The sequence below is a fragment of the Euprymna scolopes genome, chromosome 44 (assembly GCF_053919585.1).
Source record: "Euprymna scolopes isolate OS-2025 chromosome 44, ASM5391958v1, whole genome shotgun sequence".
NCBI lineage: Eukaryota > Metazoa > Mollusca > Cephalopoda > Sepiida > Sepiolidae > Euprymna > Euprymna scolopes.
This window is the reverse complement of record NC_136525.1, coordinates 21287881-21311467: the sequence shown is the minus strand read 5'-3', so window position 1 is coordinate 21311467 and position 23587 is coordinate 21287881. Positions and strand designations below refer to the sequence as shown.

At 40.7% G+C, this 23587-nt stretch overlaps 1 protein-coding gene across 1 annotated transcript in view; it reads left to right on the top strand.

The window, feature by feature from the left end:
- The window catches only part of LOC145268728 (protein mono-ADP-ribosyltransferase TIPARP-like), a 53880-nt gene extending 31279 nt beyond the window's left edge, over positions 1 to 22601 (top strand). The window contains exons 3-7 of the mRNA XM_080124298.1: positions 7005 to 7235; positions 8904 to 9188; positions 9873 to 10003; positions 21136 to 21289; positions 22096 to 22601. Coding sequence (XP_079980424.1) covers positions 9080 to 9188; positions 9873 to 10003; positions 21136 to 21289; positions 22096 to 22379 — 678 coding nt within the window. The 5' untranslated portion in view covers positions 7005 to 7235; positions 8904 to 9079 and the 3' untranslated portion in view covers positions 22380 to 22601. The remainder of the gene's footprint in view (positions 1 to 7004; positions 7236 to 8903; positions 9189 to 9872; positions 10004 to 21135; positions 21290 to 22095) is intronic.
- The last annotated feature ends 986 nt before the right edge of the window (positions 22602 to 23587 follow it).

Here is a 23587-nt window from a genome sequence, read left to right as displayed (position 1 = left end):
GCAACTTAGTGCCGTGGAGAAGGCTGATATTAACTGTATAAAAAATGCTTTATACAAGGCATTTGCTATTGATCGCTGTACGGCCTACGAAACATTTGCCACTAGGAAGCTCATGCTAGGAGAAACCGTGGACGTCTACTTCGCGGAGCTGAAGAAACTTGCAGTTCTATTTGGCAATGGAGTGTCAGAGCAAACACTGGCGTATGCGTTTGTGGCCGGCCTTCCCACCCATGTTAAGCAACTGTTGAGGGCTTCCACCAGCGTATCTGTAACACCCATGGAACATTTGTTAGAACGCGCTCGAGCCATTATCAGAGATGAGGAGGACCTGAGGGAACCGGTTGTAATGATGGCGCAGGCAGCCAAGACTAATGCTGAAAAGAGTCCCAGTTTGAGACCCACGACCAATGGGAGATGTTTCTGCTGTGGCCAGCGAGGCCATATCGCAAGAAATTGTACTAACAAGGGGCGGGGGCACCAGCGCTGTTTCCAATGTGGTAGTTATGGACATTTATCCCAAAATTGTGTGGGAAATGCATCAGGGGGCAGGACGTCAGCGCCGCCCTGTTCCCCGGACAAGATTTAATTGAGGCGCAACCGACAATAAATGTGTACGTGGACCAAGTGCTTTGTTCAGCTCTTCTCGACTCCGGGTGCTCACACACCATCATAAGTGCCAAGTTGTGTCGAAACTGGACAAAGCAGAACATCAAAGTAACCACAATAGGTGGCAATACACAAGCTTGCTGTGGAGCCGGAACTGTCAAAGTCCACACAGACTCTGGTGTGGCCGCAAACATTAATGTGCTAGTGATGCGAGGGGATTTGCTGGGATTCGATGTACTATTGGGATATGATGCTATTAAGGCACTGGGGGGAGTGGTTATCGGAAGAGATGGGACTGTGCGATTTTTGGAAACCCCAGTGTGTGCTGTAGTTCACATTGATCGGCCTGATTTTAAGGTGGACTACGACCCTCACCAAAAAGCATGGACTGCATCGTGGAAGTGGACAGAAGGAAGGGCGCCAACCGAACTCAAGAATAGCATTGCAGAGTACTCGATACCTGACGAGGCCCGTAATGAATACGAGAAGGAACTTGAGGCATGGATCCAGGATGGATGGCTGATCCCCTACTCCAACAAGCTGGGACCACCCAAGGGTCTGATTCCCTTAATGGCGGTAGTCCAGCATAACAAATCAAAAGTTTGTCCGGTGCTGGACTATTGTGAACTCAATAGATACATTGAGACTTACACTGCCGATGCTGACGTGTGCGCCAGCAAGCTGAGAGAATGGCGCCAGAAGGGATCCAATGTGTCTATAGTAGACTTGTGGAAGGCTTATTTGCAGGTGCGAGTGGATGAGACATTGTGGCCGTTCCAGAAAGTGTGGTTCCGGGGTCAGAGATACTGCCTTACTCGGCTTGGCTTTGGGCTGAATGTGGCACCGCAAATCATGAAGACCATCGTAAATGCAGTGTTGTCCCAGGAAAAGACCACTGAGGACGCAACATCGGCCTATATTGATGATGTGTACATCAATGAAGACGTACAATCTGCGTCGCACGTCAGAGAAAAGTTAGCTCAATTCGGGTTGGAATGCAAGGATCTTGAACGTCTGAGGGATGGAGCACGGGTATTAGGATTGGACGTTTACGGGAAAGACGGTACCTTACGATGGAGGCGTGGCAGTGAGATTCCAACCATCCCTGATGTTATTACGCGGCGGACTATTTTTTCCTTGTGTGGGAAACTTATTGGTCACTTACCAGCGTGTGGCTGGCTCCGAGCAGCTGTGGGCGTCATCAAACGCAGGGCAAGTTTAGTAACTACAGGTTGGGATGATGTATCTGATGATGCTCTTCTAACTCTGATGACGACAGAAACCCTAGAGAGAGTTAACAAGGAGGATCCTGCCCGTGGAGAATGGTGTGTCGATGGGAACACTGTGAATGTGTGGGTTGACGCTAGTTCTTTGGCATTGGGAGTGTTATTGGAGCAACGTGGAAATGTAATTGAAGACGCATGCTGGCTGCGACCCGTGAATGATGCTCAACACATCAACCTGGCGGAACTGGATGCTGTTGTGAAGGGTTTAAATCTGGCACTGCAATGGCAGTCGAAGAAGTTACACTTGTACACGGATTCTCTCTGCGTCTACCACTGGGTGTCTGACACTCTCTCGGGACGAACAAGAGTCCGTACTAAGGCAGTCAGTGAGATGTTAATCCGGCGGAGGCTAAACACCCTGAAGAGTCTGGTATCAGATTATGACCTGTCGGTGAGTGTAACGCTCGTGGCATCACACTGTAATTGTGCAGACCAACTAACCTGTGTGCCTCACAAATGGTATGAAGCTGTGAAGACAGGCGTGGAGTTCACTGCTCGATCTTGCACAGTTGGCGCGATTAGCTCATGCCAAATACAAAGAATTCATGTGCAGAGTGGACATCCAGGTATCAAAAGAACTTTGTATTTTGCGAGGCGTGTGGACCCAGCAGTGACAAGGGCGGATGTCAGGCAGATCATCAAGCACTGTGAGGCATGCCAGTCTATCGATCCTGCACCTGAGCAATGGCAGAAGGGGCGATTGGAAGTTGAGCATGTGTGGCAACGATTAGCGATGGATATTACCCATTACAGTGGTAAGCCCTTTCTAACCCTTATCGACTGTGGACCCACTCGTTTTGCGGTGTGGCGGCAAATGACCAGGCAGGATTCAGCAAATGTTGTCCGCCAACTGTCATCTATCTTTTCTGAGCGAGGTGCGCTGGAAGAGATATTGACGGACAACGATGCTGCTTTTTGTAGCCACCAAGTTTGGCAGTTGTTGAATGAGTGGGGTGTCCGACTACGACTGCGATGTGCTCATGTGCCATCAGGGAATGGCATTGCTGAGAGGAGCCATCGCAGCATCAAGAGAATTGCTGCCAGAAAGCAATGCACCATTACGGAGGCCACGTATTGGTATAACATCACACCAAAGGATGGGAAGACACTAACAACAGCACCGGCCAATGCCATACACAAATACCGTGTTAGGATAAAGGGCATTGACAGTGTCCAACCAATCGACGAGGAGAGTCATAACAAATACAAGGTAGGGGATCCAGTTTGGGTTAGACCCCCTGGAAACTGGTGCACCACCAAGTTCAAGCAAGGACGAATATCTGGAGTGGTCAGCCAGCAATCGGTCCTTGATGATGGAACTCCACGCCATGTGCGCGATCTTCGCCTGGCTAGTGAAGTACATCCCACAACTACAGAGAGCGATGAATCATCAGATTATGAACTGCTAATGAGTGAGGTCACCGAGCAAGAGAGTGGTAGTTTTAGTTCGTCTGATCAGGCAGGATCAGAACCAGAACCAGAACCACACCCAGAATCAGAACCAAAACCAGAACCTGAATCCGAGAGAGTGTAAATACCACCCTTCGCAGAAGCCACCGAACTAAGAGGCCACCCCCGGAGTGCACTCTATGTGATCATCAGATCAGGGGGGAGTGTAGTACTTACCAACACAACAAACGCCCTCGTGTTTGTGCCTTGTATAGGCATGCGCGACAACAAAACATGGGTTTTTATAAGCGGAAGTCTCGAGGTTGTCAGGAATCTACAGGCGCATGCGCAAGAGAAGGGATTGAGATAGTGGTATAAAGGCAGGTCGAGTGAGAAGGTTGTTGTTGTTGTCATTGGACGTTACAGTGACGCGTGCGTTAGCAGGTGATTAAGAGGCGGTTTATTTTTGTGTGTCAAGTCGCGCACCTCGGTGAAGGTCATATAAATCGTTCACCTCGGTGAAGGTGAAGGTCATAGAAATAGCAAAACAAACCTTTTCAGAGAAAAGGAAAATTATTTCTGAAGAACCAGAAAAAGGAAAAGTCAGCCCTTTTGAGCGAAAGGGACAATTATTTCTAAAGAAGCAGAAGAAAAGACAACCCTTTTCAGAGAGAAGGATTTTCATTCGGACACTTCCATACTACGAAGAGAGAGAGAGAGAGAGAGAGAGAGAGAGAGAGAGAGAGAGAGAGAGAGAGAGAGAGAGAGAGAGAAAGAGAGACTTAAAAAAACAACACTTTTGAAGGTTTTGTTTGTTTTAAAAAAAAAGAGACAGAGAAGAAAAAGAAGAAAGAAAAAAAGACAGAGGAGAAGAAAACGAGAGAGAGAGAGAGAGAGAGAGAGAGAGAGAGAGAGAGAGAGAGAGAGAGAGAGAGAGAGAGAGAGAGAGAGAGAGACTTAGTTAAAAAAAACAACACTTTTGAAGGTTTTGTTTGTTTGAAAAAAAAAAGAGACAGAAGAGCAGAAAAAAGAGACAGAAGAGAAGAAAGAAAAAAAAAACAACTTAGAGAGAACTGTTGAAAGATTGGATTTAAAGACTTAAAAGGACTATCTTTTTTTTTTATGCGCTTTTCATTTCAGCCTTTCTTTCAAGTAAGAATTGCTTTTTCGTATTTGTTTTTTTATTTCATGTTACCTTAAAGATTTTTTTTTTGACTTGAGCTTTGGAAAATAAAAGCAATCATAACATTTTATTTTCTTTAAATAAATTCGGATCATTTTGAACCCATTTCGGGTCTGTATTTCTTTTGCTCATTTCTCTAGCTTCCCGTTTCCGGAAACTTATTTATTATTGTAATTTGTTACCATAAAAAAGGATTTTGGTGACGGCCCTAAAATTCCGTCACTTTTAACTAAAAAAATTTTTAACAAAAAGATTTTATAACTAAAAAAAAACAAACTTTTAAGTAAAAAACTTTTAACTAAAATAACTCAAAGACTTTTAATTAAAAAACTTTTAATTAAAAAACATCTGAAGATCGCTAATAAAAGCTTGAAACACGTTATCGAAATATTTTAAAATCTATCTATATAAATGTGAAAATGCCTGTGTGTGTGTGTGTCTGTCTGTGTGTGTATATTTCCCTACACAATAACTCTGTCAATTTCCAGTCTATAGACTCGAGAGGAAAATCTTTAATCGGTTTTCGGTTAGATATTTGGCTCTTAAGGGGTCAAAGTTCAACGATTTCACCGTTGAGAACTCTACCAAACTCACCCGACAATTTTGGGTCTAAACACTTTAAATTTTATATATAGGTTACTTGGACATGGATCTAACTTTATAATTTGATTTGAACCCAAAACAATAAATATTAAGGGGTCATAATTGAGGTCCAAGTTAAAAAAAAAATTTGATCTCTGCGGCCTCTAACAAATAACTCAGCCAATTTCTGGTCTAAACATTTTAAATTTTACATAAAAGGTATTCAGACATAGGGCAAGCTTTTTAATCGTTTTTTTTTTCTGAAAATTTGGCTTCCAAAGGGTGAAAGTTTCAAAGATTTTACCTTTGCAGTCTCTAGCAAACTATTAAGCAAATTTTTGGTCTAAACATATGAAATTTTACATAAAAGGTATTCAGACTTTCAGCAAGCGTTTTAATCAGTTTGTGAGCGAAAAATTGGCTGCCAAGAGGTCAAAGTTGAAAGAGTTGACCATTGCAGATTCTTCCAAACTCCTTCGCCAATTTTGGGTCTAAACATTTGAAATTTTAGATGTAGGTTACTTGGATATGGGTCAGACATTTTTATTTGATTTGAGCCCAAAACAATAAATGTTAAGGGGTCAAAATTAGGGTGAAAGTAAAAAAAAAAAAAATTGACCTCTGTGGTCTCTATGGTAGTTAAGGAAGCCTATTATATAGAAAGGCATTACTATGCATATTCACACTTTTTAATATATACATATGCACATAAATAGTAATTGTCTGTATTTTTGAGATGAGGGGTTTTCATTGATTGAGATTGTCGGACTGACTTCCTCATCTTGGTTGTTATAGTCACAACGTTTCGGCCATTTTGCCCTCTGGCCTTCATCAGGTGTTTTGTATCGAACTGGGGACCGTCTGTTAGGAGTCTCGAACCCAACTCTTTATTAATAATAATAAAGGGTTGGGTTCGAGACTCCTAACAAATGGTTCCCCAGTTCGATACAAAACACCTGATGAAGGTCGGAGGGCAAAATGGCCGAAACGTTGTGACTACAACAACCAAGATGAGGAAGTCAGTCCGACAATCTCAATCATATGCACATAAAATTATGAACAGTACATAGGGCCCGAGCAAAGTCGGGCTGCACTGCTAGTATTAAAAAATAATAAAAGTCTAAAAAAATCCACTCTTTTTTTATATATATATATATATATATATATATATATATATATATATATATATATATATATATATAGTCATCCACATACAGTACTGTTTCGCTGTTTCACAGCTTCACAGCTCATCAGTGCGGCTAGACAGGCAACTACCTCAAGTATATATATATATATATATATGTGTGTGTGTAAAATATATATATATATAGTCATCCACATACAGTACTGTTTCACTGTTTCACAGCTCATCAGTGCGGCTAGACAGGCAACTACCTCAAGTATATATATATATATATATATATATATATATATATATATATATATATATATATATATATGTGTGTGTGTAAAATTTTTTCAGTGGCCGAATGGATTCGGTTCTTGCTAATGGAGTCAAAGATGGCTTCATTGCTGGATTCAAATCTCTTGACTGGTGTTAACCATGACACTTTGCACTGATGATTCCCAAAACGATGAAACACTAGTGTCTGTAGATATTTAATAATTATCATAGTAAATAATTATATATATATATATATATATATATATATATATATATATATATATATATAAAACAAACAATAATAGCAACAAGAAAAACGAATTATATTAGGTATTTGTGGCCTAGTAGACAAAATTAAATGACACGAAAGGGGTTGATATGCCATAAAACCAAACAACGGAACTATGGATAAATATTTAGAGATATTAATGGTATAATGGTATTAATGGTATAATGGTATTAATGGCAAAATAATTTTTCACCAAATTTATTGTATTTAATTTATTTTATGGCTAATTATAAAGAAATGATTTTATTTTCTTTCTTTTTGCAGGTCGATATCATCGTTAATTCAACTAACAAATCACTTCAACTCACCTATGGTGGGGCCATATCAAAAACAATACTTAAGCACGCTGGTCTCCGTATACAAGAGGAAATTAACAACAAATACCCACGTGGCATTGCACCTGGCGAAATTGCTGTCACAAATGGCCACAATCTTCCTTACAAGTTTGTCCTTCATTGCAGCTTGCAAAACATTAAAGAAAGAATTTCCCATCATGTAAGTACAGGGCGGAACAATAAGATTGTCGCCCTAAAGAAAATAACACTACAGCTTTATTTTAAAACTTTTATTTCAAAAATCAATTCAGGTAACTTGAGTATGTAGTAGAACTGATATCTATTCAATGTAGCCGCCTTCAGCCTCAATCACCACTTCGATACATGTCCAGAATTGGGAGCATGTCTTTTCCACAAGTACTGGCAGGGGTTTGGTGAATACTTTGGTGAATGGCGGCGATCAGATTGGCTTTGGTGTTGTGGGAGGTCCTGTTGGTGATGTTCTCAGCATATGACCAAATGAAGTAGTCCAGCGGGTTCTGGTCAAGGGAGGAGGGGCCCAGTGAGAAAAGGGGACAAAGTCATAGCATTCCTTCTGAAGTGCCTGGGTCTCTTTGAACTTGTTGGCTGGACCCGAGTCCTGCTGCCACAACCAGGGTCTACCAGCGGCCACCTGATTGCACCATGGGATCACCACACTCTTCAGCACATCCAGGTACACTTTGGTGTTGACTTTCAAGCCGACATCGATGTGAGGTAGCATGATGTGGCCCTCACTTGAAACCACACCATAACCATGGCTGGAAACTTTGTTTTCATCACTCTGGGAACATCTGTTATTCATGGCAATCCAGCGATGCATTTTGAGGGTGTTGGCAATGGTCCTGTTGTCATAATTTGGATCGATAGAGAGCATTAATTTTACAGCAGCGCATCTCCAATCTTGCTCGTTGAACATTGTGTCACTTTCAGACATGATAGAAGGCTCCTCTCGCTCTAGGGATTTGTATACAACTGACCAACTAGTAGATAGTCTACAACAAAAAAGAAAACCTGCTTTCATCAAACTGTACAAATTGAATCTATTTCAAATTAAAGGTTTGCTCAATATCATCATATTCGTTTTAACCTTCATTTTACATGATGGCATGTGTTGAACGGCTTTTACAAATTGATTTCATTACTAACCTATCTCTGGCCAGGTATTTATTGGTCCCTCTCTCTATCACGTCCGTTTTCATCACTCATTTTTATTGATATACAAAATAGTAAAACCACAGATATAATTACTTGAATAAGAAAAGGTTTAATTCCCAAATACAACAATTACAATTGTATTAGATTGTTTTTGTGGTCTATGCGACTGCTACTAGAAGTCTTTATCTCAAGTCCATTTCTAAAGACACATTCTCTAGTACATATTTAGTAATTTAAATTTGCGGGGAAATATTAGCACATAAACAAGAAATCGGGATCGGGGAAGGGACTCGGCTTATGTTTTCAGATGTCATGTCAACATGATGGCAAATGTTTAAATTTGAACAAAATATTATTCAAGAAAATGCGTTCAGAAAGACGGTTCATATGCTGTGTAGAGTTGGGACACTTATCCTAGGATCTTTTCGGAACAAAACGTTAGTTTTCAACAAAAGCGATATTTTAATGTCAGTTTATCAACTCAAAAAAAGAAGAAAAACAAACAAAAAATAATGAACTGCATAATCCTAACTTGAACCTTAACACTAAATCTTTTCGGTGGACTTCACCACATAATTGAGAACAGTACTTTAGTCTGGAGGGCGGTTATCAACTTTCATGTTTTTAATTGCCATCACATTTACATTTCAAATATGTCTTTTTTTTTTTCTTTATTTTATTTATTTTCAAGCAAATTCGAGAGGTTGTGACTGCATGTCTTCAGACAGTCATAAAAATTGGTAATGGACCATTCAGTATTGCATTTCCAGTTATCGGTACGGGAGCCATGCAATTTCATGAAAGACTTTTCAAGACAATTTACCGGACCCTTTTGGAATTCATGCACAATAATCCTGGTGCTTTGAAATGTGCAAAAAAAAATCATATATCATTATATATCCTGGAAATGAAGAGGTTAAAGATTATGCATCGTACATCATGCCAGAAGAAGAAAAAGAAAGAATTGGCTACAAAGGTAAAACAAACTATATTATTTGAACGTATGTAAAGGTTTTACACCTAAAATAATTCAACTATAATTATGAAGTCCTGAATACAGAGTAATATCTAATTTAATTTTATATATATGTATAGTAAGGTTGATGATTTTTTTGGAATTTTGTTTTACTTGTAGAAATTTTGGAGGGGATGGGGGATATATTCCTTCTTATTTTTTTCCTCTGAGACGCCGAGAAAGACAGAGGGGACGGTCTCAAATAGGAGACGTAGAAAAACCAATAAGTTGAGAGTTCCTTGATCACTCCCCTTCTGTTATGACGAATACCTGAGAGTGAATAAAATATATCAAATTTTACAACGTCTTTGTCTATGTCTTGTGAAGCAGCTTCCTTAACGCAGGCCCGGCTCTCCAAGATGGTTGAAGGATTCCCAGAATCGACCAGCAGCAGCAGACAAGTATACCGTCTTCATTACGTGTATGATATATATTGACATGCACGCACTATAACACTAGACGAGCCATGGGTCATTAAGATAGACATTTAAGTCAAGGACAACAGTTCGTTATATATGTCAACATACATACATATGGTCCGTTATGGTAAGAACACAAGACATTTATTTAGTTCCACGTACATACACAACACACGTACGATTCAACGCCACAGTATACAAAATGTTTATTTTTTGTCCTTTACAGTTTCGTTTCCACGATCTTGGCCAGAGAGAGAAGATATTTGCAGAATCAAATTAGAAGAATCGGACAATGATTATTTGCGCGTTGCTGCGAAATTGCGAAAGACTATTGTTTCAGATATCGAAATCATCAAGGTAATCATTAAAATTTTTTCTGTTATCCAGGAGCCATATTTATAAGGACATTCTAAGTGGGGAGTTGTAGAGCAAGATCTTTATTCACATTACATTTAAAATTTTGCAAGTATCATGGAGATATATTTGATTTTCCCTCATAGTTAATTTATCAAATACACAGCATTATCCTCAAAGTAACAGTCTATTTTCTGCTTAATTTGATAGATGTTAATGATGATGCTGGAAAACCGCCTCTGTGGTACCAGTCTTCAAGAATTCTGGTGAAAGAACTGACCCACTAAATTATCGCCCCATTAGCCTCCTCCCGCTTTTCGCCAAAATATTTGAGTCCTTAGTTAATCAAGCCCTAGTCCAGCACCTAACAGCTGCTAAACTCCTGACTGACAAACAATATGGATTCAGGCAAGCCCGTTCAACAGCAGATATCTTAACTGTAGTTTCTGAACGTATATACCGTTCATTGGATAAAACAGGGGAGGGTAGAGCGGTGGCCCTCGATATATCTAAGGCTTTTGACAGGGTATGGCACGATGGTCTTCTAAGGAAAATTAGATCATATGGAATCACTGGAAGAATTCATAATGTAATCAAATCCTTCTTAAGTAATAGAAAAATCAAAGTTGTCCTCGACGGTCGTACATCCAAACAATACGACATAAATGCGGGAGTACCTCAGGGGTCTATCCTTGGACCTCTATTATTCCTGATATTCATAAACGACCTCCCTGATAAAATTGTTTCAGAGATTGGTATATTTGCCGATGACACCACTCTCTATAACAGATATGAGGGGAAAACAAATGAACACATATCCAAGGAAATGGCAGAAACACTAGAGGATGACCTCCAATCCGTAGTGGAATGGGGACAAAAATGGTTGGTTACATTCAATGCTGCTAAGACTAAGCTTGTTTCCTTCAATAACTACAAGAAACCTTCTCTACCACCAATAGCAATGGCCAAGAACACATTACCTGAAAGTACTTCTTTTAAACTCCTCGGCCTAACGTTTACAGGGAATATGAACTGGAATAGATACATTGAGAGCATTGCCAAGGCTGCTGCAAGGAAGGTTGGCTCCCTCTACCATGCTAGAAAACTACTTACGCCTGACAGTATCCTATACCTCTATAAGGCAACCATTCACCCATGTATGGAGTACTGTTGTCACATCTGGGCTGGTGCATCTGCTTCTTGTCTCTCGCTCCTGGACAGGGTTCAAAAGAGAGTCGCCAACCTGATAGGTCCTGAACTGTCATCTAGGCTTCAGCCTCTGTCCCATCGACGAGATGTTGCATCCCTCTGCCTGTTCTACAAATACTTCAATGGTGAATGCTCTGACGAACTGTAAACACTTGTACCTCCCCGACGTAACTACCCCCGACAAGCCCGACAAGCTACTAAGTCTCATCCCTTTACAGTAGAGATCCCTAGGTGCAAGAAAGCCTTTTACTCCAATAGTTTCTTCCCCAGAACTGCGGGTCTTTGGAACTCCCATCCGGGATTCTGCTTTCCCAACTGCAATGATATGCAGAAGTTCAAGTGTAATGTTAACAAACATCTTTCTACTCATCTCCCTTCATAATGACCCTGCTAATTAAGTCCCTGATAGTAGCCCCCTGCTTCAAAGTGGCACTGTGCCTTGTTTGGGGTGAAAATTGAATAAAAAAAAAAGAAAAAAGATGTTTAGTTATTTGCAGCAAACTTGGCAGTATCTTCTATATATTTGATTAAATTTATGTTGTGATTGTGAGAGCTAGGAGTTTAAATGTTCGACTCTCGGTAAGGGTGCTATCAGTCAGCTTTCAAGGTATATAGCTGTATTCTAAAAATATCTTATGTGGAGTCATTTAATTCTGAACTCCTTTATGGTACCCGAAAAACTCGTACCCGGAAAATTCATCCCTTTTTGCTAGATAGGAAAACTGGTCCCTTATTGATTGCAATATTGATTGAAAACACATTTTATGACCGCCCTTGAAGGAGATAGTGTTTTTAAAGGCGACTACGCACCCCCATAATATTTGAAAAAATGATTTTGAACTCGTTTTAAAAAATAAACTTGATCACGGAGTCAAGACACGAAAAACAAAACCATATGTTTATTTAAAAAAAATACTTTAGTTTTAACACTTTTTGGGTTATTATTACGAACCAAAAATAAAAGAAAGAAAACACATAAGTATGTAGTGTCTACCCCGGAACTAATTTTGACAGTGACATTGAACATTCACCGTTTCCGGAGAGCTCCAAAAAAAGACAAAAAAAAGCCGTGGCGCTAAATTCGAGGAGTCTCTTGCTCTCTTTTTGCTCGCGAACACCAGAGGAGTAAGACGCGTTACTGCCACGCTCTGTCGCTCGTGCGTGACACACCCTGTGCCGGTTCCAATGGTGAAACCACACAAAAAAAAGAAAAACATTCTTTTTATCTATTCACTCCTCTCCTTACCCGAACGGCTTTTCTAAAGAAAATTAATTTATCGTTTCTTTCCAACTTAACGCTAAAAATATTTGACCAGTCGGGAAGGATTTCTTCTTCTTCCTTTTTTCGGACTCAAAATAAACACGAGTGACCAATAAATTCACACCTCTTATAACAAGCCAACTCTGATTATTTGTTTTTAATTAATTTTTCTAAATATTTGTTTTCTTATTAATGTTTTTGAAAAATTAATTTTAAGTGAGCTGTTTGTTGTTTTGCCCAGCGAGCACCACCTCGCTTCAAGTGTTTTCAAGAGAAAACAATTATTTTATTTAGAAGAAGTAATTTATTTTAAACAATTCTTGTGTTATTACGAAACAAAAAAAAGAAAACACGGTACTTATGTAATTTTGGTACCGCGCTGAAATAATAACATGATTATTTCGAAAGCCATTCTTAACATGGGGGTAGATATCGTTTAAAAGTCATTTCGGGGGGGGGGGCTCTTCTGCAGTCTGCAGACGGCGGATATTGTTAGGGGCGATAACTTCAATTTCTTCTTGATCAAATAACACGGCAAATAAGTAACAAACAAGATTTTTTCCGAACAAAAAATGTTTTAAAACCAAAACATTTATTGTATAAAAATGTATCAAAATATAATTGTAAAAACATTTATTTAAAAGTCTGCATAAACAAAATATAATTTTAATAAAACAATTTTGAGGTTTGTATTACTGTACACAGATTCGAAAAAGTTGTCAAAAAACAAATATATAACAAATAAATGTTATCAAAGGCAAGATAAGTTACTTTTCTATCAAACTGGATATAATTTTCGTGTTTTTATTCAATTTAACATGTTTATTTAGCTCGAAAAGCATACAATGTTTACCGATGTATTGGAAAATTCAAGATGGCGGCCGATTCTCTCTTTAACACGGTAAGTTCGGGAAAAGGTGTTATAAATAATAAACTAGACAAAATACTATTAAAAACCACCGAATATATGTCAAGTTATGTCACGGTAACATATATTGAGCGAATTTCTAACAGTATTTTGTCTAGTTTATTATTTATTACACCTTTTTCCAAACTTACCGTGTTAAAGAGAGAATCGGCCGCCATCTTGAATTTTCCAATACATCGGTAAACACTGTAATACAGTGTCACTGTATGCTTTTCGAGCTGAATAAACATGTTAAATTGAATAAAAACACGAAAATTATATCCAGTTTGGTAGAAAAGTAACTTATCTTGCCTTTGATAACATTTATTTGTTATATATTTGTTTTTTTGACAACATTTTCGAATCTATGTGTACAGTAATACAAACCCCAATTTTGTAATAAAACCACATTGGATTTTTATAAAGTAAAATAGATTTTTTTTTTGGACAAGTAAATAATTTAAATGAAACATTTTTTTTTTTTTGCATTGAAGCAACTTTGAAGGGTCAACAACAAATTAATAATTTGTTTTTTGACCGAGAAACCCCACCTAGCGACAGTTTAGTGAAACACACGAAAAAAAGATGGCCTCCGTCCGCATACTGCACAAGTGCCTTTTGTTGTTTCGTGAACACAAGATGTGTTAAAAGTAAATTAATTTTTTCTAAATAAAATATTTGTTTTATTATTTGATAATACAAGAAGTGTTTTCTTTTTCTTTGTTTCGTAAAAACACAAGAAAATTATTTTATGTATATATATTGGTTTTAAAATATAATTATCCAACTGTCAAAGAGCATTTCATATAAATAATTGAATTCATTGCAAGAAAATTATATATATATATATATATTGTTTTTAAAATATAATTATCTAATGGTCAAAGGGAAAATTAATCCCAACTCGCATTTAGGTAAAAATGCACTTTCGTATAAATAATTGAATTCAATCAAATCGTATCGCAAAAACAAAAACAATTAAATAACACACACACACACACACACACACACACACACACACACACACACAAATATGTATATATGCACGTCGTGCGCTTGCGCACGCACACACACACGTACTCGCGCATGCACGCATACACACACAGGTGGGTAAGTGTGGTCGACCGAATAGGTTAAGTTTCTACCCCCACCCCCCAACACACACACGCGTGTGTAAGATTTGACAGATAGTTTCCAATCCTAAAAATAAGTATTTGTACCCTTAACTTTTTTAAAATTTCATTTATGAGGGCGATTTATATGTTTTGTTGTGGGGAGGGGGCAAGTGGACATTTCCACCATCGAGAAAAATGCTGCAAATGAAAATAACGTTTACAATTACTGGCAATACCTAGTTTCTAATATATGAGAAAATGTTAGTTTTAAAAATGTGTGATCACTTTCCTGTAAAAATTCTACGTACAATGAGCACCCATTTTATGGCCACCTGTTTTGATAGGGTGGACTGGTGCACTGTGCAGCTGCAGCAATGTACAATGAACTGAATTTAACGTCCCAAGTAATAAATTAATAACGTAACGACTTCTTTGTCTAAAAGATAATGTAGAAAACATGGTTTTTGAATAAAATCAAGTAATGTATTTTTTAAAAACTCAACATTGCAATAAAAAATTGTGTGTGTGTGTGTGTGATTGTGTTAATTTGTTTGTGTGCGGGTTTGAGTGTGCATGCTCGTGGACATGCATATGTGTGTGCTTGTATGTGTGTGTGAGTGCGCACTCAGGCACGTGAAGTGCGTGTGTATGTATGTGTGTGTGTGTGTGTGTGTACACATGCATGCGCGATTTTATACCTATATACACACGCACGTGAAGTGCATGTGTATATATATGTACGTATGCATGCATATGTATGTTCTTCTTCTTCTTGCTCGTCCATCAAAGTCGACGATGACCAAGGTATTGTACGAGCCTTTTTCAAGTCTCACACAAAACACACATTCATATTTCAAGCTGTCATATACATACGCGCACACAAACATACGCGCCCACGTCCACACATGTACAGTTATTCACGTTCGCGTACATACACTCACATTCACGTATATATACACACATGCGAACACGAACACAGCACATGGACGACGTCACTTCCGCTTTCTAAGGAAATACACATGCGCAAAATACACTCTGGAAACGAGTATAAAAACAAGGCGATAAGCTGTTTCTAATCCTCTTTAGAACCAACTCTCAACGAGAGAGGTTGGGCTAACAAGCCGCCGCCGTTTCGGCGCGCGCGCACGCGTACCTCACGCCCACTTCCTACTATGTATGGGGCACGAGCTAAAGACTGTATGTATACATTCTCACTCTTTCTCTCTCTACATCTACTACTGGCCACTAAGAACACCTTCGCGTCGTTGACTACTAACTGATGACAACTCTAATATCCTCTTCCTTGCCTACACGCTGGATTCTCAATTTTCCTACAACATTTATTTCTCTTCCCACGCGCGAACAAACAATAGTGACCCGAACTTGAGATGAAAACATATTTCCTATTCTTGCTACAACACTAGTCCTGCAACGGACATTTGTTACATACGCGCGGACATGTTATAACTAAAATGTTCATTTCTTTCAACAGCAAATAAACGACATTTATCTTATCCATTAATTGAGTCTTTGTTTCCTTAAATTCCCATTCGTTTCATTATTCTTTTGTAACGGGATTGGGGTATTTATATATCCTAGTCCCCTACAGTATCAATCAGTTCGGCGTTAGGGGTTTGTGGGTCCTGAGATGGCTGATGAGGCCAATCTGTGCTCGGCAGACTCTTTCACACTCTGGACACGTGAAGGCGGTATCGGCAGGCTGTGAACCGGCAGCTCTCTCCTTCCTCCTCTTGCGCTTCTGCTGGTCGTGTGTCATGCGTTGATTCTCTGCCTTGTCGGCTCCTAGGCTGATGACGCAACGCCAGGCCGAACGTTTAGCAGCGCGACTCTCCCAAGACTGGGGGTTGATGTCAAAGTCTTTTAGGGACGTTCTCAGACAGTCTTTATATTGTTTCTTTTAGCCCCCTGCATTCCGCTTTCCCTGGCTGAGTTCCCCATAGAAAAGTTGTTTAGGGATTCGACTGTCGTGCATGCGATAGACATGGCCTGCCCACCAGAGCTGGGTTTTGCGGATTATGGTGGTGATGGTATGGAGCCCCGCGCGCTTCAAGACTTCTGTGTCAGGAATTCTGTCTTGCCAGCGGATGTTGAGAAGATTACGGAGGCATCTGAGGTGGAAGCCATTCAACTGTTTTTCATGTCTTTTATATGGCGTCCAAGTTTCGCAGACGTAGAGTAGGGTTGTCAGGACGACTGCTCAGTATACTTTCAGTTTGGTTGCGAGTGTAATGCCTCTCCTCTTCCACACATTGTCTCTAAGTCTTCCAAATGCACTGCTCGCTGTGGAGATCCTATGGTTAACCTCAATGTCAATGTTGGCTGTGCGGGAGAGGGTGCTGCCAAGGTAGGTGAATTGCTCCACAGCATGGATCTTCTGCCCTTTGACAGTGATGCCGGGTTCATGGTATGCATCTCCTGGGGCGGGTTGGTACATAACTTCTGTCTTCTTTGTACTGATGGTGAGACCAAAGTTGTCACAACTGGTGGAAAATCCGTCCATTTGTCGTTGCATCTCTATCTCATTTGGGGCATTAAGGGCACAGTCATCGGCAAAGAGAAGGTCTCTGATGATGGTTTCCCTCACTTTTGTGACTGCCTGCATTCGCCTGATGTTAAACAATTCCCCGTCACATCTGTACTTGATAGCAATGCCAGAGTGACTGTCTTTGAAAGCGTCCTGGAGCATGGCAGAGAAAACCATGCTGAAGAGTGTCGGGGCTAAGACATAGCCCTGCTTGACCCCGTTGGTCACAGGGAAGGGCTCTGAGGGGTCGCCGTCATCCAGGACACGAGCGGTCATGCCCTCATGGAACTGCCTGACAATGGCGATGAACCTGTCTGGACAACCAAATTTTTTCATGATCCGCCAGAGGCCATTTCGGCAAACAGTGTCGAAGGCCTTGGTCAAGCGACGAACGTGGTGTAGAGGCCCCAGTGCTGCTCGACACACTTCTCCTGCAGTTGGCGTGCAGCAAAGATCATATCAGTCGTCCCACGGCCCGCTCGCAAGCCACACTGGCTCTTGGGAAGATGACCATCTTCAAGGTGCACCAGCAGGCGGTTGAGAAGGACGCGGGCCAGGATTTTCCCGGCGATGGAAAGAAGGGATATCCCGCGGTGGTTGTCACATGACTGACGATTTCCCTTGCGTTTGTAAATGTGAACGATAGTAGCATCATGAAAATTTTGGGGTAATTCTTCACTCTCCCACATGGATTGGAAGAGTTCTGTCAGTCTTAAAAGCAGTGTAGGTCCACCAGCTTTGTATACTTCTGCTGGAATTGAGTCGGGGCCGGGGGCCTTCCCAGAGGAAAGTTGCTTGATGGCTTTGCTTACTTCCTCTGACGAGGGTGGGATGCCAAGCTCCTCGTTGATATGCTCCTGGCGTAGTCGGTCGATGGCTTCATCGTTGATGGAAGATGGTCGGTTTAGCACACTGTTAAAGTGCTCCGCCCATCTATCAAGGATCTGCTTTTTGTCATTCAAGACAGTTGTTCCATTGGAGCTAAGCAGGGGGGAGGAACTAGAAGACTGGGGACCGTAGACAGCCCTCAGCGCATCGTAAAACTTCCTCATATTATGGCTATCGGCATGCTCCTGGATCTCATCTGCTTTGCCGCTGAGCCAGGCATCCTGCATGGAGCGGAGTCTGGCCTGCACCTTGCTGCGGATGTTGATGAAGGCAGCTTTCTTTGCGAAACACTTGGGGTCACTCTGATGTGCACGGAGAAGTTGGCGTTTCTCCTCCAGGAGGGGCTGAATCTCAGAGTCATTTTCATCAAACCAGTCCTGGTGCTTCTTTTGCTTGGGTCCAATGATTTCGAGAGCGATGGAGTAGGTGGAGTCTCTGAGGTGTGCCCACTGATCTTCAATAGTGTCCGAGATGGTGAGGGGGACAGATAGCTTGTCGTTGATTGCTTCCTGTAGCTCATGGATGACATCTGGACTTTTAAGTTTTTCCAGGTCAAGGCGCTTTGTGACTTTCTGGCCCTGAGGCCGCCTCTTGGGTTGGATGTAGAGGCACATTTTGGATATGATCAGGCGGTGGTCTGTCCAACAGTCGGCACCACACACAGCCTTGGTCAATCTTACGTCTCTCCTGTCCCTTGCCCTGATGATGACGTAGTCAATCAGATGCCAGTGGTGGGAGCGTGGGTGCATCCACGACGTCTTGCTACGGGTGGGTAGGCGGAACATGGTGTTGGTGATGGAAAGGTCGTGTGCAGCGCAAAGGCTGAGCAGCCGTAGGCCGTTGCTATTGCATTTGCCTATTCCATGGTGGCCAAGGACCCGGTCCCAAGTGGAATGGTCCATGCCAACGCGGGCATTGAAGTCGCCGAGGACGATGAGTTTCTCTCTCTGCGGAGCAGCGGGGATGAGGCTTTCCAGATCTTCATAGTACTGGTCCTTGGTATCTTTGGGGTTAGTCATGGTTGGTGCATAGGCGCTGATCAGTGTGGCGGTTCTTGCCTTGCTGAGCAGGAGTTGCATCTTCATCAGCCGGTCATTGATGCCATCCGGGATGCTGACCAGCTTCCTCACATGCTCAGTCTTGATGGCGAAGCCCACGCCAGCCTCTCTGCGCTCCTCGCTGCTGCGTCCACTCCAAAAAAAGGTGTAGCCGCCACCTGACTCTGTCAGTTGACCCTTGTCTGAGAGGCGAGTCTCACTGAGGGCTGCGATGTCTACCTTATAACGGGCAAGCTCCCTTGCTACGAGAGCAGTTCTTCTCTCGGGTCGGTCAGCTCTGGTGTTGTTGAGCAAAGTACGAACATTCCATGATGCTAAGGTAAGCACCAACCCTTTCTTTCTCATGTCTCGACCGCTGTGAGGGAAACCCCCGCCAGCCGCGGTATGCTGGCCAGGGGTGATGGTGAAGCAGCTATGTTTAGGGCTCCTTTTATCGCCCCGTCCTCATGCCATGGAGGCAAGCAGAGTGATCCTGAAAAGGACTGCTCGGTCGGCCAGCCAGTTGCCTGCATCCCCTCGCTGCTTCGGTCGAGTGGAGTACGACCAGTTTCTGGGCCGCCTGTGTGCAGGTTTGCAGCTACAGCTCCCAGTGATTTCCACACCTGCTGCTTTGCTGCTCGCCCATCGCCACAGGGCTTGGTGTTGACGCAATGTTTGACACCCTGACTTGCGCTGGATTTGGATTATAGTGAGGGGGACTTGCGCTGCATCGGCCTCACTCTCTCGTCCTGGCCCGCCCAATTCCAACGGCAAGACATAATCAAGACGGCTGGGGACGAACAAGGGTGCAGGAGCTGCCAAAGGGAGGCAAGTATGCCATCCAACTGCCTAAGGGGCTCCACTCCATCGTTTCTGTCGGGGTTGCTCCCCTAGCCTTATCCATTTCCATGGCTCTCACAAGGCAGTGAGGCCATTTGACCCATGGCTGGGATAGGGATTGGTAATGTGTCAGGGCATGTCCACACGTCAGTGGGCCGTAGCACAGTCCCTCTGGGACTCCCTACTGTTCCGAGATCCTCTACTGATTCAGCCTGGAGTCGCATGACAACCAGTTACCGTGTGTGACCACGAAGAGGCACAGCAGAGGTCTTGATGATGGAGAGGCTGTGTACTGACAGGAGAAGACTTACGCACTCGGCTTCTCGTTTCGCGCAAGGCTAGCCAGTGGTGGTTGCTGAGAGCGAGATGGTGCGTAAGCCAAGACGCTACCTTATAGCTAACACACTTGCGCATCACATCACCCTGTGTGCATTGTATATACACACACACACACACACACACACAAATGTATGTATGTATGTATATGTACACACACGCACGTTACTACAATGTAGTTTGTTTTCCTACCCAAAAGAAGAAAACCGTGTTTTCAACATTATCTTCAGCGAGACACGGGAAAACAAACATGGCTTTTTTTCCCCAGTCATACAATGCTAAGAAGAAAAGAAAATGTATACTGCGATATATATAAGTATAGTAGATATATGTAATAAATAACTTTTGTTTTAGTAAAATATTTGTCAACCAAGAACTGATATCGTACTAATATTATGGAAGGCGCGTATAGAGTTGCCATATTTCAATATGAAAAATCATTCATTAATCTAGACAAGAATGGGAATCTAAGAATAATAGAATCTTCCAATGCAGCCAATAGGAATGGGCAGATGATAGCTCGGGAGGCATTAGTAATTGTGTATAAGGTGAAGGGAAGGTTATGTTTAGTCTATGTATGTCATAAGCAGTTAAGAGCGGTGAAATATGAACAGCATAGGGAAATGAAGAAGAGTACATGGTGTATAGTGGTAGCAGTGGTAGGACTTGATAATCAGAGAGAAAAATAGAAACTTCTTCCTTAGTAGATGTGCCAATCGTGATGATACTTCGCCTGGGATGAAATATAGGAATTAATTATAACGAATAAATGTGTATATAATGACATAGTAAAGTTACATAAGACGGGGGTTGAACGTTTAGACATAATAAATTTGTATGTGGCATCTGTTATTGAAAACCTATGGCAATTTGGGGCAGAGGGGAATCAAAATACACAATGGGATGTGGAAGTGGGGGAAGGCACACATACTCTTTCACACATACACATGATTGTACGTTCAAATAACTGATATAATTTTATATTTTTTTCGTTCAGATTGAAAGGATCGTAAACAAAAGGCTGTATATTACATCGAGATGGTACAGAAACAAATTCCCCGAATGTCCTACCGAGGAATTATGGCACGGTACAAAACATGGCTCTGTTGATGGCATCATTCGATACGGATTTGACTGGAGGCTGGTTGAAAGTAAATATATAATTGTTTATTATCATAAGCAACTCACTAGGAATTCTTACATAGGTCATCATCAGTGATGGCTAACTGATCATTAATGGTGATCTTCTCTGGAAACTGAGTGACAACAAGTCTACCCAGATTTCTAGTACTCTACCTCTTTGTTTGCAAATGATTTTGCGTTATCGCAACAGTGCTTTACTGGAATTTGGGTGGACACAAGCCTTTCCATGGTCTCAGATCTTTTCGCATTCATCCAGTGGAGGTCTAGTTAGTACTTTCTCTCCTAGGTTTTTCCATCCTTCTTGACCCTTCCCGACTATTTGGTGTGGAGCCCGTCATTATCATTTTTATTATTGTTGTTTTTGTTTTGCTGGTGTTGTTGCTGTTTTATAGTTTTTTTTTATTGTTATTAATTTGTTGTTTTTTTTATGCGCATAGAGTAGAATGGTACACGCATAAGATGGAGGGGCATCACTAACATTCCCTTCTTCCCATCAGGACGTGACTAAATCTAAATGACAGGGGCCAGATACAAGGATTTCATGTATCAAGAAATACACATATTTTATACGATTAACACAAGTTGAGATTTAACGAATAGATTATGGGGGTCAAGTTTTGGGTTTATACATTTCTCAACAGTATTAGTATGTGTTTGACCACAAAAGATTATTCGATAAAGATGTGAAATCATCATATTTTCTTCCATAGTCCATAAAAATATCCATTAGCCCACTTACACCTCCCCCCTCTCCGATATACACAAATTTAAATAAGCAATGATTTGGATTATTTTCTTTTTCTTATTATTCTAGATCATGCGTTTGGAAAAGGTTGTTACTTTTGCGATAAGGCATTTTATTCGGACTGTTTCACTGAACAAAATAACCAAGATGGACAATGCATGTTCCTTGTCGACGTCACTATTGGAAAAACAATTGTTGGACGTGAAGCGCTCACCGAGGTGGATCTAGATGACAACGTACAAACAGCTATTGGCATGTATGAAGATAACCGTGGAGATATAAACATTTTTGTTACGTTTGATGATGACCAAATTTATCCCTTATTTCTTATTATATACAAAAAAAGTAATTAATGGTATGTGCGCAATATAAAGTTGATTTTCCCCTATTTCATTGCTTATTATAGCTTTAGAATGAAAAGCTTTATATGCTAATCTGTTCTGCCAGCAAGTTAAGTTTTGTGTGCACGTTTTCAGCAAATATACATTTCTTTCATTTACTATCAAAATTTTAAAAATATTTTTTTCTGCTTCTCCCACATCAGGCTTTTATCAAAATAATTAACAATCTATATTTTTATAAAGTAATAGGGTTCGTGTGTTTCTGTCTGTGTGTACAGCTCTCCATCATCAACGAAATATAAAGGAGGTAAGAGGGTAGATCTCTCCTGGTAGAGAAACATTAGAACCCATTTTAGGATGTTTCTGTTATAGGAGACATAAGAATCTTTGCCTAATTTCTTTATATACTATTCTCCAAACCACCCCCATATCGAATGACTTATGCTCATTTGCATATCACATTATATTAAATCTCTTTAACTAATTACCTCGACCTTATTACATATTGGAAATATTCTAATCATTTCAACTGTACTATTTACAAAATCTATTTAACATTTAATCTATCTATCTATATATCACATTATATTAAATTTCTTTAACTAATTACCTCGACCTATATATATCTATAAAAACAGAGATGTGTGTGCCACAGACGATTTCTGATTGGTTAATCCAATAATCACATCTCCTAAAAAACAATCGTTTCTACGCTCTTACCTTTACCATAAAATATTATGGCTTTATTTATTGTCCATCTTGGAAGGGTTTAATTTTTTAATAACTTGTTATTTACAAATTAAAAAAATACGAAACTATTATACGAAACTATTATACGAAACTAAACTACACGAAACGCGCACACACGCACACACACACGTTCACTACCATCACGTTGTTATGGCAACCAAACCCGCTGACTTAACTAAACAGTAAACACACACAGTAAATGTGATTTTCTTCATTTTCTCATTTCACTCGTGGTCTTAAATTCATTTCGGGTTTGTATTACTGTACACATAGATTCGAATAAGTTGCCAAAAAACAAATATATAACAAATAAATGCTATCAAAGGCAAGATAAATTACTTTTCTACCAAACTGGATATATTTTTCGTGTTTTTATTCAATTTAACATGTTTATTCAGCTCGAAAAGCATACAGTGTTTACCGATGTATTGGAAAATTCAAGATGACGGCCGATTCTCTCTTTAACACGG